The 16,217-nt window shown below is 30.8% G+C and overlaps 2 protein-coding genes across 2 annotated transcripts; both read right to left on the bottom strand.

The window, feature by feature from the left end:
- Positions 1-6,448: 6,448 nt before the first annotated feature.
- LOC112592127 (E3 ubiquitin-protein ligase MARCH2-like) lies at positions 6,449-13,302 on the bottom strand. The gene is made up of 5 exons (XM_025336115.1): positions 13,281-13,302; positions 12,046-12,207; positions 11,789-11,978; positions 11,428-11,599; positions 6,449-6,634 (listed from the first exon to the last, which is right to left on the bottom strand). Exons 1-5 carry the CDS (start codon positions 13,300-13,302, stop codon positions 6,449-6,451), a joined length of 732 nt encoding a protein of 243 aa, XP_025191900.1.
- A 1,224-nt stretch (positions 13,303-14,526) lies between these two features.
- Positions 14,527-15,544, bottom strand: LOC112592126. The gene is made up of 2 exons (XM_025336114.1): positions 15,179-15,544; positions 14,527-14,826 (listed from the first exon to the last, which is right to left on the bottom strand). Exons 1-2 carry the CDS (start codon positions 15,542-15,544, stop codon positions 14,527-14,529), a joined length of 666 nt encoding a protein of 221 aa, XP_025191899.1.
- Between the last annotated feature and the right edge of the window lie 673 nt (positions 15,545-16,217).

Here is a 16,217-nt window from a genome sequence, read left to right as displayed (position 1 = left end):
GTGATTTTCGACAACATTTGTCTTAATTTTGCTAGCATTTTCAAGGAATTAGCTAGGTTATTAAATTAGTTTGCGGAAGGAGCCGAGTGTGCTGGAAGAGAGCTCTACTCCGTTTTCGACTATTTTGTTACGTATACAGCGTAATGTATCAGACGAGGAAGAGCTAAATAGTATTTGTAGCTGACCATGCTGCAGTTTGTATAACATTGGTAAGGTTATGGTTCGCTAAATCTATATCATCGGGAGTTTTTAGTTTTATGTTTAAATTTATTTCTTTATTGACTAGTTCGGTAAACATGGAATGATTTGTAATTTATTAAATAGTTTATTGACTTTATAAGTTGGGAAGTATTGAGAGTTAAGAGCACTAGAGTGATGGAATTTAAATCGAGTAAATTTTAGTAGCTAAATAAATTATTTGGTATTTTGGTCACAAAATATCTAAAATATCAGGGTTTTCCGGGAAGACGAAGGCCAATACGTTGGGTCAGGGAGCTAGAACTTTAAATTTTTGATTGGTAAATTATACAATATGACACCACGTGGTTATTCACTGGCACCCCATGACTGGTGTTTGGCATTGAAATCGCCACCTATAATAAAGTAGTTATTAAATGTTAAAGTAGTCAGAGAATTGTATGTCAGTAACGATATGCTTAGGGCGAGTATATAGCGAATAGTGAGCGATAATTATTTATTTTTAATAGCGCAAGATTGAGAAAGCTTGGGAGAAACTAGAAAAAGGATAAAATTTATAGTGGATTTAATAAAATAGCAGCACCACCGTGTGCTGTATTATCTGGGTGATTTATTTTAATTAAAGTATAACCGGGAATATGGATATGTGAGTATTTTGTAAAGTGAGTCTCGGAAATGAGGGCAATGTCAATGCGTTTGTTGATAAGAACAGATTCTAGTTCATGGACATGGTTTTGAGTCCATTAGCATTAAATTGTATTATTAAGAGCGAGTTGTCAGTGACGGAATTATTATAATTATTGGCCATTATTTGTCGGGGAGCTGGAAACTACCTTTAGTTAATAGAGCTATAAGAGACATAATTAATGTTTTAATTTCGTCTATAAACTTGACATTAATTTGTTTAAATCAGGAGGATGAGTTTCATTGATAGGAGGTGAAATGTTGACGTAGCCTGAGCGTAAGTTTGTGTTTGTATATGGAGGAGTGTAATTTGATGGGTGGCTACTTTGTACATTAGTGGATTTAGTTTATAATTATTATCTATTCGGTAACTGGTGCGCTGGATATTTTTGACGTTGAAATTCTTAAAGATTAGCAGCCTTGTAGTTTGCTGGGTGGTTTTGGGAACAGTGGACGCTTTCGAGGAACATCTCGTGAATTCGGGCATGCAGATGACTGATGATCCGCTCCACAGCGAACACAACGAGGATGATATCCACAGTAACCCCTGGTGTGTCCGTATTGTTGGCAATTGAAACATTGACTGATTGTTTTTGGTTTATATGGTTCTTAACTTTAATTTTACAGTGAAGTAGTGAAGAAAGTTGGACAATTTCATTTGACTGAAATGTTGGCTCAAGATCAATGAAGAATAGTGGAGGGTTTGCTGACTTTGTGTAACACATTAGTAACTTTCTTATTTAAAACACCAAACTTCTAACTCCTCTTTATTAGAGTTAGAGGCGTGGTGCAGGCTTGCGAATAACTACTGGAGTGGTTTGTCCTCTTTCAATGCAGTAATTTCAGCTTTTCAGCTTTTAGAAATTATATAATGTTTTGTACGCACTAGGTTCGTGGTTTGAATTTTAATGAAGTTGCACATTAAATTGTTACACCAATTAGTCGATTAAGGTCTAATTATGCTCGGGATAATCTTCGACACCTTGACAAATATAAGTGAGGAGGTTTAATGAAAGTTTCGGCATCAGCATTATTAGTGCCGTTTGATGAGAGTTGGCATTTTCAACAGTAGAGTTTCAAACAAATCGTCTTAAGCAAGTGTTTCGAATCTGTTACGTAACAAAAATCTTTATTTATGGTTTGTTAATATAATATTTTACTTGGATTCGAGTTGACGGTTCGTTTGTGTTGACCGGCTATCATTATTCATGCTGTTTGAATCGGGCTATTTGAAGGACTGGGGCGAGCCTCCTGTATATTGGTTTTGTTTTGTTGATAGTAATAATTTTATTTGTATTATTAGTTAGCACATTTGGTGATTTAGGCATGTTTATCTCACGGACAAAGGTAGTCCACTGTTCCGCGGCGCGGTCGAACGGGGTAGAACACGATCCGTACGGTCCTATCAGCGTACGGAATCGTATACATTTTAAGACACACGATTCCGTACGTTTTGTACCCAAGAGTTTAGTGCAATGTTGCCAGATTTGTCTATTTGACTTAGGCCGGGGCCACACATAGCGGTTGAGCCGCAGCGGCTGAACCGCCAAAAATTTCAAATTTTGATTTTAAATGCAATACGTCTCGATACGCGTTCACACACATACACGGTCGCGTTCGAGTCGTCATGTATTCCGCGGTGTTTCACGAATACTTTAAATAGTATGGTCCAAACAAACGGTTAAATTTTGCCAGCCAGCCGCCTTGTTCTTCCACAGTATGCCGGAGCCGGCGTCCGGCGTACTAGGTGAACTTACTGATTCCAGCGAAAATAGCACTGTCAATTTACCACAATCTAACTTATTTATAAAATCGACTGTAAATCCGGTCGTCTGTTTAGTAACATTTATAAACTTGATGTACAACAATGATATATATACCTATCAAAATTTTTGATGTATCATAAGATATCATATCTTATCTTAATTAGGTATCCCTGCGTGACCGTTGCACGTTATACATTTTACCAAGTCACCAGTCGACAACTTTTGTGATTTTGTGTAGTGTTAAAGTGCGGTGTGTTAAACAAATATAATTTTATTAATTTAGTCAATGATATGGAAGTCAATAACGAAGTGAAGTTTATTATTTCTGAAAAGGAAAACCACTTATGTTACTTAATTTGTATAAATATCGGCTTATACGAACACGAAAAGATGGTCTTAAAAATGGTGTATAAAAGTCGTGCTACTGTAGCATTGTAACACATGGAAATTTACTCCACGAAACGACGAACGAACATAACCATAGTGAAAATTCAGTCCCTATTGAAAGACAAGTTATAAGAGAAACAGTAAACGCAAGCAGTGAGTTATATTTCTGTTCGACCTATAAAAATAATTCGAACAGAACTCGTAAATAGTGTACATTCAGAAATTGAACATAGGGATAACGACGACAAATATATCCGGCTTTTCCTAAATTATTAGAGTCGATTGAACAACTTAAAAGTATGGATAATAATGAGTATTAAATTTAAAGGTGACCAATTTGTTTTGTGCCCGATAACAAATTATTCCTTGTATTACTACAGAACAAAATCTAAATTGTATGGTTGAATCATCAGATTTTTGCCGATGGTACTTTTAATTATGCACCAAAATATTATACTCAGCTCTATACTAATTGTTTGCGAAATGGCTTTTATATACCCGTGGCTTATTTTTCTTGCCTGAAAATCTAAATCAACCTACATTGACATGTGATTGTAACCTTCAAGATTTAGAAACTTATTTTCAAAAACTGTTATTCGCAAAATACATTAGATTTTAGTTCCGAGTAAGGAAAACATACACGATTTTGACAGTATTCTCCTTCTTGAATACACCGGGTACAAGAGGAAAATCCGGAGTGTCCTTTGATTTTGAGAATAAACGATTTTGCAGGGGCATCACAAACAAACATATTAATTGTAACTTTTTTAGTAACATTATTTATTATGATACCATTTTGTAAAAGGTCTGTGGCTTCAGAAATAAAGTCAGCTAAAAAATCATCACTATTATTAGGTTTTGAATTTCCATAATAGATGCCCACAGGAAAAACAAATTTTGGCATATCAATAATATAAGCCAAAATGGGCCACAATTGGGCGTTGCTACTTTTAGCCAAAGGTAAACCATCAATACCAATTGAAATTTTAATTTCAGATAAACTTGGCAATGCATATCTCAAGTTCCCTGCTGTTAGTCCAAAATGAGAGTATTGCCCCGGGTGAACACTACGGACATTATTATTTATACTAATTGAGCGTGGGGTTTTTAATAATGTACGACTATCAAGTGGAAGATCAGTGGTATTAATATTTTTGTGTTGTTTCATTAATTTTAACAATTTATCTATAGTAGCATGAGGAACATTGCACTGAACAGCCCAACTATTTAATTCCTCCCTAAATGAATGGCTATTTTGACTATTTTCCAAAGATACAGCAGGTATAATATTATTAATTGATTCATTTGGAGATGTAGAAGAATAGTTAGTTACTTGCTGAATACAATTAAAATGTTGGTTATTAGATAGTAACTGTAAAGAAGATAAATTGTCTGTTTCACAAAGTGGTATCTGAAGGGATTCTGGATTAGTAGAATAAATATTATCATTGTTTTCCCTTGCATATGTGTTATCATTGGTATTGGAATAAATATTATATATTGTTCTTAATTCTTCTTGAGTCTTACGCCGTTTAGAACGATTACTTTTAATCATCTTGAGTAATTGATAATATATTATTAAAACAGTATAACTTTGATATCTCATAGGTGAATGACATTTTTACAAAAGTAATATGTGACTTATATGTGCGTATAAAGTAACACATCAATAATTATATGAGAAAAAAGATAATAAATCTGATAACAATTAAAAAAATTGTAATTTTTTGAAAAATTAGAAAAAACCGCCGGATAACGATAAATAATGGCGAAAAAATCATTTGTCCACATTTAGCATAATAAGCATCACGCGCTTAGCACGTGATTCGTCCCCAACGTATTTTTCAGATAATATTGTTCAGTCTATAATTCATAATCCGGTATCACGTGTTACACACGACATTCGTCCCTAACGTAATTTTTTCAATATTAACTGTAGTCCTCAAAGTGTTAAGTATTGTATAATTTTATCTTTTTATTATTATATAAATTTTATATTTTAAACGAATTAACTATAATTAATATTAAATAGCGACATATAAAATATTTATCAAGTATTATATAATTATTTTTTTTTACATTTTTAAAATTTTAAAATTTTTTTTACACGAATTGACAATGTTAAATGGCAACATTGCACAGACAATCGTACGCAATTGTGTTGTTTTTGGGGCCTTTTTGACAATCTATTGTTTGAACAAAATCGTACGGAATCGTGTTCCCAAAAAGGTAAAACGTACGGAATCGTGCTTTACCGATTGACCGCGTATTGGTGTCTATTTTCGTACGAATGTAGGTCAATGGGCTCTGGGTTATTTTTATTGTGCTTGCCGATGATCACAGATACCGGTTTCCGTAATGTATAGTCGCGGGTACGTATATCTGTGTATTCCGGTCGACTATCGCGATTAGGGACGGCGACGGCGGCGGTGGTCCGGTTTTGTGGTGTGTGTGAATCGGCTACTTGCGTGGGTATGCTGGGCGGGTGGTGGTGCGAAAGGTCTTATCGCGCTCTTGCGTCCTACCTATCCTACTCCCCGTGTGTTAGCAGCATCGCGCGCGGTGACTTCGGTGCGTCTGTAAATCGGGTGGCGCGGCTATCGTTACGTACTATCTGATTATGTTACGTAACGCCAGTTTTTCCGTAATAGCCTGCAAACCACGTTTTTGTGGTGTGGTCTTCGGGGAAAGATTTGCAAGTTGCACAATGGGAACACGATGGTGGTAGTATGGGTAAGTTTAAAAGTGTTTCACTTACCGGTGATTCCAGTTTGGGGAGCTAATTCTGATGCGTCCCTGTAGGTGAAGAGGAACGACGGGTAACGGTAGGTGGTGAGTAAGAATAAAAAACACTTCTTTGTTTCCGTGTTAAATCGGCTTATGTCGGTTTATTCTTGCGTAAATAAAGCGAAGTTATTAGATTACACAATATGTGGTCTGTGGTGACCGATTAGCGAGTCTTACAAGTTCACTAAAAGCAGTCGACGAAAAAATAATAAAAATGTCGCACGAGGTCGGAGATGTACCTAGGACGGTGTACGTGAAAAAACTAAACTCCGGTCGTCGGACCGGTTCACGGTATCGGCGGTCAAGACGTTCCGACGTCGTTATCGTGCGTCGGCGTCGTCCGTCGTCGCTGGCGGTTGGATAGAGAAGTCGTTCCGCGGTTTTCCGCGTAAAGGCCGTTTGAATTCAAACAGATATTAGGCGGGACCGCGTCAATATTAAAAGAACAATGTTTGTTGTCATTTAATAAAATAAAATATTTGTAAATTACAATGATAAAAACGTAGTTTTTAAAATAAAATTTCGTTTTATTTCAGATGGAAATTATGTAAAAAAAAATATTTTTAAAAACTTTAATAATTTCATAATTTTTAATCTCAATTAAACGTCGTTGCTATAAAAATGATTTACATAGAGTTTTCTGGAAGTTCTGATTCTAAAACTATCGATTGATTATTTTTATAGAAATTATACCAGTTTAAGATATGGTGTTGTATTCGGCAAGAAGTCCAAAAACAAAAGAAAAAATCTGCACACAGTATTGACCAACAAGCGCTAAATGATACAAATCGATAAGCCATGTCATATTTGATCTGAAAAATATTAAAATAATTTGATATTTATTTCATAAATAAACTATATATTATACATTCCCTTTTATTTTACTATTTTTTTCTCTTTCTTATCGTAAGGAGTAACTAAAATAAGGTTTTTAGATTAATTGCTTGTGTTTAATTTGTCAATAACCAATAAGATATTCAAAAAATTGTTTGTCTCATCATTGATTTATAATTTGATAGGTAAGAGGTTATAATATTATTGATGTATAACACAAGAAGATGAAAGGAAACTCAGAAGAAAATTAGACTTATAAATAAGGCAATAAATGTTATTAAAAATGTGACACTGGGTTGATGAGTTAATCGTAGGAAAAGGATTTAACTGATTTAAGTATTACACTTGTATAGCAAATTAAATTGGTTTAAACATCAATTATTAAACAATCATTGTTAACATTGTTTAAGAAGGAAACTAAATATTGTTACGCTAACCATTAATTAATTTTCATGAGGTTTATATCATGGTTTTGTCATGTTATTAGTATACGTGACTTAGAAACAGAAAAGCGACTTATTTATACAAATATTGCTGAAAACATTTAAAGGAGAAGAATTCAAGGAAAATATAGTAAAACAGAATAGAGAATTACATAAAATTTACTATTGTAAGGGAAATTGGAAGTAAGGGATACTGCTTTCTAAATCTCCTAAGCTAATGGGTCAATTTAATTATAAATGTATTTTTCATGAAGACTTATTGGTGTTTTTTGATTTTTTTATGTACTTATCTAGGTTGCTTTAGGTCGTCTCACATATAAATTGTCCAAAAATTTACTAAAATCAAAACTTTTCTTAGTTTATAATTAGGATTAGGTATCACCATTGGATACAGAAATAATTTAAAAAAGTATATATTACTATAGGAATTTTTTTTTTTAATATGATAACGTAATATTTAATTTATATTTTATTATTTAAAGTATACCGCATAGACTCAAAAACAACTCGACAAATTTTGAAATATGTTTCAGAGATTGCTCACAGATCTGGGTATCAGAAGAGTTTTTAAAATAATTTAAACAACATTCAAAATATAAATAATGAAATATTCACTATTATAAAGTTAGGAATCTTGATCGAATAAGTTCACAAACGTTGATTTATATATGTTACCGGCAAAGTCGTAAATTAAGGAATTAATGTTAATGACTAGTCAGTAACGATATTTCCAATCAAATTAGGCAGTACACGATATCGACTAGGAAATATCGATCATTTCTGTTATTATCAGTCAATGATACATTTAAAAATATTTCCTAGTTAATGACAATAACTTCGGGCTTTTTCAGGCATAACTGATAAAAATATCAAATAATTTATTTGTTTATTGGATTAGAAATGTTCTTGTGTTGTAAAATCGATTCATCGGTTTATTTAGGTATAATTAGTATGTACTAATCACTTCTAATATTTTGACGGTCGTACATTAGGTACCAATTAAGTAAAATATAGCGATAACATGTATTTAGTATCCATCTATAGTAATTGCCTTCAAAGTCGACCGATTTGTTAGTGCACAGTTCATGTTCATTTCACATTCAGTACAGATTACCGTACATGTTATATTCTGACATCGATGTCAGTGAGTTCATACATTTTCGTATAATTTTAATCGTTTCATTTTTGCTATGGAGATCGAAGAAATGAAAATAAAATTCGAAAATGCAATTTTCTCATTAATTGATGAGAAGAAATGGGACGATAACACAGCATACATCATTACCGTGCAGTATAACAAAAAATATCGGCTATTAAAAGTGCGAAATTAAAAAAAAAATCACAAGATTACAGATTAGTTCGTAAGTACGGTATTATGACTATTTCTGGTAAAGAAAAATTAATCAACCCCATATCAGATGGAACAGTTCTCTATTATTTGAAAGCTGATGAAATATTTGGCGTTCTATATGCTACTCATATTGCAATTGGACATGGGGGGAGAGATAGGCTAGTGACTGAATTAAAACATAAATATTATGACGTTACCAAAGAATCAATTATGGATTTTTAAGCTTCTGTTCATATTGTCGAAAAAACACCTAATCCGAAAAGGGGTTTGGTTTCGAAGCCTATTGAGCACACAGCTCTTAACTCTCGGGAACAAATTGATCTAATCAACATGCGATAACAATATTATAATGATTATCATTTTATTTTAAATTATCAAGATCATCTTACGAAATGTGTATTATCAAGCCTCTAAAGTCAAAACGTGCACAAGAAATTGCTATAAATTTATTAGGTATTTATACTACTTTTGGATCACCGCCAATTTTGCGTTCTGATAACGAACGAGAGTTTGTCAATTCAATTATCACTAATCTTAATGAAATGTGAAGTGATATAAAAATTATATATGGTAAACTACAACAAAGCCAGAGTCAAGGGTCAGTAGAACGTGCCAATAGAGATTTTGAAGCAATCTTAGCTGCATGGATGTCAGACAGCAATAGTAAAGATTGGCCAACCGCTCTCAAGTTTATCCGGTTTCAAAAAAATCGAGCGTTCAATTCAGGTTAGTAATCTTCTATTATTATTTAATTAATTATTAACATAATTTATACAAAAAATACTATTTATATTAAAAATATGAAAATATTAAATCAGAAATAAAAATAAAAAATTCTAGGAATAGGTTGTTTTTCTTATGAAGCCATGTTTGGCTGTGCTGCAAAAATTGGATTAGCTTCAACAAATATTCCTTGCGATAAAATTTCTACTTGAAATCAGAAGAAGACGTTGAAAATATATTTAAAAATCAAAATGAAAACATCGAAGAACTTGAAATTGAGGGTGATGGCAGTGGGAGCTAGGAGATCGTGATATTATAGGTACCTAATATTCAAAATGTAATAGTTGATTAATTAATATTTAATGATAATAATATATCAATACCTAATTTCTTAGATTTGAACAAAGATCAAATTAATAATCATAGATAAGGGGCCATAACTAACCTTCAAAGACAGGCACAAAAAATGATGAAGTATTCTAATACTATGTTGACAGAACTTCAATTAGTAACTACTGTAAGAGTATCTATACCTGACTTGGATAGAGCACATGGCTCAACTTTTAATCTTTTGGCGGTCATTGTTGCATATGAGCTAATATATATAAATTATGTAAGTACAATAAAAATTAATTGTTAAAATAAATTAATAACAATATTAAAATAAATTACTATGTAGGTACGAAGTATGGTTACTAAAACATAGATTGACTAGATCACAACTGGTTCCTTGTCTTGAAAATATATTAAACTATGAAAAGACAATCGCGACTGCCGGAGTAAAAAAAAATTACCGTTCGTGAGGCTACTGGATATGGAATCGCGGGATAACAAGGGTATACCAGAGGTATTTGTAAGACAGGATGCAAAACTAATAGATGTACTTTAAAAAAAAAAATAAAGTTTTTTGCAATTCAAAGTGTCACAGTACAATAAATTGTGAAAATAAATAATTATGTATAATTTATATAGTATTTATAAATTTCTGAACTAATTTAAATATTTCGTTAAACATAATTATCAACATTGCCTATCAGTATTAAACATAAAGGTAAGTTCTTAGTCATAGTTCTAAATGTGTTAATAAAATATTTTAATTTTACAAGCAACTACTAATGTTAGGAATTTATAATATTGGCGAGGCATTTACGTTATTAACTAATTTATATCATTGACGGTAACATATGTATACACAGGTATATAAAAAACGAAATACACCGACATAATACCATATTATGTTTCAATATTCCTTTATTTTTCCTGGGCGAAGACAGGTTATACAAATAGTATGTAATAAATACCGCGAGTTCACCAATTTAAGAATCACTGCATTTCTCGGCCAGATTTATTGGAATGAATTGAATTTTTTTCAAACTAGTGGTATATAAATATACTTTTTTATAGAAACGTTTCAAAATGTTTATAATTTCGGTTTACGCGTGTGCAATAAAAATATTTTTATTTTTTGAATAACAACAACTATTTTGAACACCACATTTGATAGGTCTAGTTTTTAAGGTAATTTTGATGTATCGATTACGGTTATAAATTAAAAATTGACTGAATAAAAACCATTTCAATTTTAATAAATAGTTAATTTTTACAATTCATTTAAGTGCATAAAACTATTTATTAATACTATTATTAATTATTGGTTACTTTTTGAATATTTTAATTTTTTTTTTTTTTTATGTGGAGACATTTGAAAACAAAAGTCTACAAAGAACCACCAGTTAATCTAGCAGATTTAAAAAAATAAAATCATGGTTGTGATCAAATATGTCAGCAACCAATAGAGGATGTCTACGTTTTTAATTATGAGTCAAAAATAGCGGAGAAAAGTTTGAACAATTTATTCAATCATTTGTATAATTATAAAATTCATAAAAAAAATTTAAAAATCATTTTGTTTAAAGGCATCTTTAGTTTGTAATATATTTTGACTTAATTTTATTCTTAACTTGAACATATTAAACTGCAGGATAATACTATGATGTTAAATTATAACACCGTTTCATAGAAAATAGTGCCATATACTCGTATATGCATATAAAATATGTAAATTATTCAATATTTTTTATAAATTGATTACTATCCAATTACTCACAATTTAAATTTGTTAAATGTTGACAAAAATCTTTGGATTAAAAAAAAATAATAATAAGAAGAAAATAGATAAACAATACAATATAAATGCTGTTTGAAAATGTAATATCATCATAACATTTTAAAAATGAACCGTCTTTTTTATTACCTGAATTTTTGTGTTAAAAATATGCTCGGTTATGGAAAATCCAATGTATGAAAATAAAGATATAAATGGTAATGTAATAACCAACACACATCCATCATAGAACAACTCTTTGATTTCTTCTTTGTTTTCACTACTGAAAAACCACGCTTTAATTGATCCTAGTAATGAATATCTATAATATAATGGACATAGCAAATCAGAAGTGTAATTTTATATCAAAATGGATTTTTTGTTACATTGTAATAGTATAATATTATAATTGTATCTGTAAAAATTACAACAAAATATTATCATATATTATATTAAATATAATTGTTCATCATAAAATAATGTATAATTTTTATATTTCAGCTATCATTACTTTGTGACCCGTTTCGTTTTATATACAAATGTACAAATTTCACAAATAGTAGAGCTGGCTTGAAGTAGCCATTTTTCTAAACATGTTTTGTGCACCTTAGATATACTCCCACGACAAAAGCAAGGAGAGATGCATTTATTTGATTCATCCAAATCAGACTGTAGACAAATTCTACAAAGACTGGGTGCTGCTAAATACATAGAAAATAATTTGTAGTAGATTAAAAAAAAAAAAATTTTTTTTAGGTTTATATTTACTTATAATCTTAGAGTCTTTGAATCCAGATGAAGTAGATACCAACATATCTGTACTTATTTCGTTTTCTGAAGATTCGCTAAGAACCTTTTCATTAAACGATGAACTTAATTCATTTTCTCTTTCAATAGAATACGGTATTTGATTTTCAACACCAAGAGTATCTATAAATTTATGAAGCATATTAGTATATATTATTCAATTAACAAAAGAAAATAGATTTAATACCTGGGAATAAAATATGTACAATAGCTTCTGACATATTTTGTTTAATTTTATATTATTTTTTAAAATTTTTGTTATGTTTAATTTAATCATGTTTTATTTATTTACTTTAACTTAAAATCGATTTTTTTGTCATAGAAACTTTACAAATAATTTATGTTATATTGAACTATGAACAGGTATATGCTTAAAATAATATTGGATGATAATAAGTTTATAAAGAATTATCATTTTTTTTCTTTAAATGAACCAGCATTGAGAAAAAAATAAATATATTTAAAACTATAGCCAATTAAAGTAGTCTGTTAAGAGAAGTCAATGTGTTTGTAGGGAAACATGGGTTTACGTTAATTTAACGTAATGTTTCTAAACTATAGTGAATATTTTTCTGTATCTTAGAAGTCATTTCTTATAATAATCAGGAGTGGATAATCGAGGAAGATTTTAAAGTTGCTTCCCCTTTCAAATGAAAAACAAACCACTTATACATAATAATTCACTAAAAATAAAAATATGTATTTAAGTATTTTTTATTTAAATTGAAAAATACATCGTTTTATTTATTACTGTTGAAGGCTAAAAAATCTTGAAACTATAAAAATTTATTTCAATGAAGATATTATTTTAGTAATTTAGATGACAGTCACCAAATTCAGTAAAACTACCGTCAGACAGTTTTAATCATAAAGGTCTATTTACATATACTGACATCACGCGTAGCAGACACGTATTGTGATATTAGACAAAATTATATCAAGAGGCCGTTCTGGTAGAAGTGAAACGTGTTGCGTCCCGTTGAATAACGCCGATTCATATATCCACGCGAAAATGATAATACTGATATATTAAATATATAGTAAATCTTTATTTAATTTATAAAAATATATATAAATACACTAATGTAAGTACAAGATGTTTGGTGAGCGGTGTTACGACCTGACTGAGGTTATCGCTGAAACGAGCGTGTAAATAGTGTTATGACCGGCCTCTAAGCGTCTTAGATATCCCTAACCATCTGGTGAGCTCTGGCTCATGTTATCCTTATAAATGGTCTTTAAACAATGAGAGTAGACGGTGGAGGTGGTGACTTACGATGACACGTATACCCTCGATTCATGATCAGTGTTCTAATAAGTGATAGGCCTTGTCTTCTCACAGTAGCAATGTTTTCTGAGAAATTCTCGGCGTGTAATTGTATCTAAATTTCTTAATTAAATATTACAATGTACTCACCATCCGTCCTGGTCTTTTATTGTCTGTTACATTCACTACACGAATCATGTGTCACCTCATTATATGAATACATGTGTTATAAACTACCAATATTATTACATAGTCTGTGAATATATAAGTATCGCAATAAAATATTCAATATTATTACGGGGCCTGTAATATAAATTATCAGCGTTGTATGTCAAATGTGCTCTTATTGGACAGTTAGCCCCAATGATTCACACACGTAGGTTGATTAATAAATATAAAATACAAAATAACACACCCGAATTTATGTGCTGAATAAAGAGCTAAAAGGCACACCGTACTATTGATAATAATATAAATACATATAATAATAATAATAAGGTGGACGCACGGCTTTAGATAGGATGGGTGCAGTACGGTGTATAAATTCTACAGAACGTTTTTGAGTTACAAATGTTCTCCAAAAACCAGCTGATTTTACCTACGATTCTGCAGTGCCATCTATAAGTTCACTTTTAAAATTTGATAGATAAGAAGATTACAGCATTATCCGTGATTATATTGATTATAATACCGCCAAAATATTAAATAAAAATATTTTCCATCACTATATATTCGTATTTCGTAAATTCACTGAGAATTGTAGGTTTTATTTATTTTTTAATTTTATTTAAATAAAAAATTGAATATGTATATTTGCTGTGTACGTAAACCTCATGATGCATCAAAATTAATATTTTGTGTTCCCCAAAATTAAAACGAAAAAAAAATATGGGAAAATGCTTTGGGAATGGTTTTAAAAAAGAGCCATCGTGTTTCTGCTCAACATTTTGAATCCTCAGAAATTAAAAATACTTGGGAGCCTGGCATCGGATTATAAAAATACACGGTAAACATAACATTTTAACTGAAAAATTGTGACTATAAACTTAGTATGTAGTTCTTAGATATGTTTGAAAGTTCCCAGATTAGTAAAAGGAGCTGTACTAAAATTAAATTGTAGTAATACAAGTTAACTACACAAAAATTAAAAAAAATTTAAAACTAACATTTTAACATTAAAATTGTTTTTTTCTAGCCTTTGCTACAGCAAAAATTTCAATCAGCTCATTAAAATCTAATGAGTCACAAATTTCTTGTTCAATCGATAGAGTAGCCAAGCTTGTAGGTTTAGACTGTGATAAAGTACTCTTTAAATAGTTTTTAATTATTTTCAATTTGGAAAAACTTCTTTCCGCACCAGCAGATGTAACTGGAATTGATAGTATTATTCTGAGTGCAATCGAAATATTTGGAAAAGAACCGTAACATTTTTTTAGTACTGTAAGAGCTTGAAAAGCTGTAATTTCTTCAGAAATCTTAATACAAAAAATAAGTCATTATTCATAAAGTTTATAACCATCAATATCTTTTAATTCGCCATCAGTTAAAACATTTTGTAAATCATGGCAACATTTTATTAACTCTTTTTTTTCCATGAATTTTATTTTGTTAATCCGATATAAAAAACCAAAGTTATTATTAAACGATTCAAGCTGTAAAAATCTCATATTCATGGAAACGATAACTTGATCAAAAATAGTTAAAAAATAATCTTGGTAAAAAATAGTTTCCTTATTTTTAGATGGTACATCTTGAGCTTCATATGAAAATATTTTTTTTTTTGGTTCGTATACGGGTTTTTTTAAAATCAGTAGAAACTCCTATAGCCTCTGCCAAATCTTTTGCAGTTGTTTTTGCAGATTTAAAACCAGTATTTCTATAGTTCTTTAAAAACGATAGTAGCCCACTTAACATACTAGCTGAAATATCTAAATCCATGTTCGGTCTCTGAAGACTTTTGCTTATTGTATTAACTTCTACTAAGATATCATACCAAATAATTATACTTAGAATAAACTCGTAACTACCGATTTCATTTTCTAAAAATTTACATTCACTTCTTATTAAAGAGTCTGACGATGTATTTGATATTTCTTCAAATGCATTTAAAATTTCAGGCATTTGATATCGAATCGCCTGAATACTTTTAAGGCGGCTCTCCCAGCGAGCTTCGGACCATTTCTTCACAGTCATAATGTGACAATGCTTATTTAAAATAGCCCACCTAGAAATAAATGCGGAAAAAATTGTGTATATTCTTTCAATTGTTTCAAAAAATGTAATAGCTTTAGCTGAACTTTTTGGGATATCGCGAAGTAATAAGTTCAAATTGTGTGATGCACAAGGCATGAAAAAAGCTCTAGAATTAAGTTGAAGAATACGTGATTGAACTTTCCTTAATTTGAGATAAACAATCTATACCCTATGGGCACAATAAGTTTATATGGTTAGAGTAATTTATAACATGATACGCTTGACGAGAGAAGTCATCCACTAATGACACTTAATATTGATTTTTTTTTTTTTTTTTATATATATATATATATACAACTTAAGCAACTGATGCTCTGACTTTGGATTAGTTGATGGGAGGGGGGTGAGCAAGTAGGTCACGACACCATTTTCGTTTTAAACGTCTGGGTGGGTTTCCAGGAATCGAAAGGACTGCAAGATTACGTATTAGCGGGTTGCTATTAGAGGAAAGACGGTTGTGGAAGCGTTGGTAATGAGCTATAGCTTCTTTGCGTACCAATTTCATTTTTAAATCAGTGTGAATAGTGTGGTTTGAAACGTAAGGAGGAGTATTTAAAAGTTTTCTAAGTGCTATGTTTTGAAAAGTTTGTATTTTATTTATGTTTGATTTTTT

Source organism: Melanaphis sacchari, unplaced genomic scaffold (genome assembly GCF_002803265.2).
Source record: "Melanaphis sacchari strain LSU unplaced genomic scaffold, SCAv2.0 Contig1592_pilon_pilon, whole genome shotgun sequence".
NCBI classification, from domain to species: Eukaryota; Metazoa; Arthropoda; class Insecta; order Hemiptera; family Aphididae; genus Melanaphis; species Melanaphis sacchari.
Note: the sequence above shows the minus strand (reverse complement) of the source record. Positions and strands in the feature narration are given on the sequence as shown.

Excerpts from the sequence above, each read along its gene's own strand:
- LOC112592126 (XM_025336114.1), bottom strand. The coding sequence starts at position 15,544 with ATGACTGTGAAGAAATGGTCCGAAGCTCGCTGGGAGAGCCGCCTTAAA. Across the intron at positions 14,827-15,178 it reads CTGCAAAAGATTTGGCAGAG|ATTTCTGAAGAAATTACAGC; the intron begins GCTATAGGAGTT and ends TTTTGTATTAAG.
- LOC112592127 (XM_025336115.1), bottom strand. The coding sequence starts at position 13,302 with ATGAGCCAGAGCTCACCAGATG. Across the intron at positions 11,979-12,045 it reads CAAAGACTCTAAGATTATAA|CAGCACCCAGTCTTTGTAGA; the intron begins GTAAATATAAAC and ends CTATGTATTTAG. Across the intron at positions 11,600-11,788 it reads AAAACGAAACGGGTCACAAA|ATATTCATTACTAGGATCAA; the intron begins GTAATGATAGCT and ends ATTATATTATAG.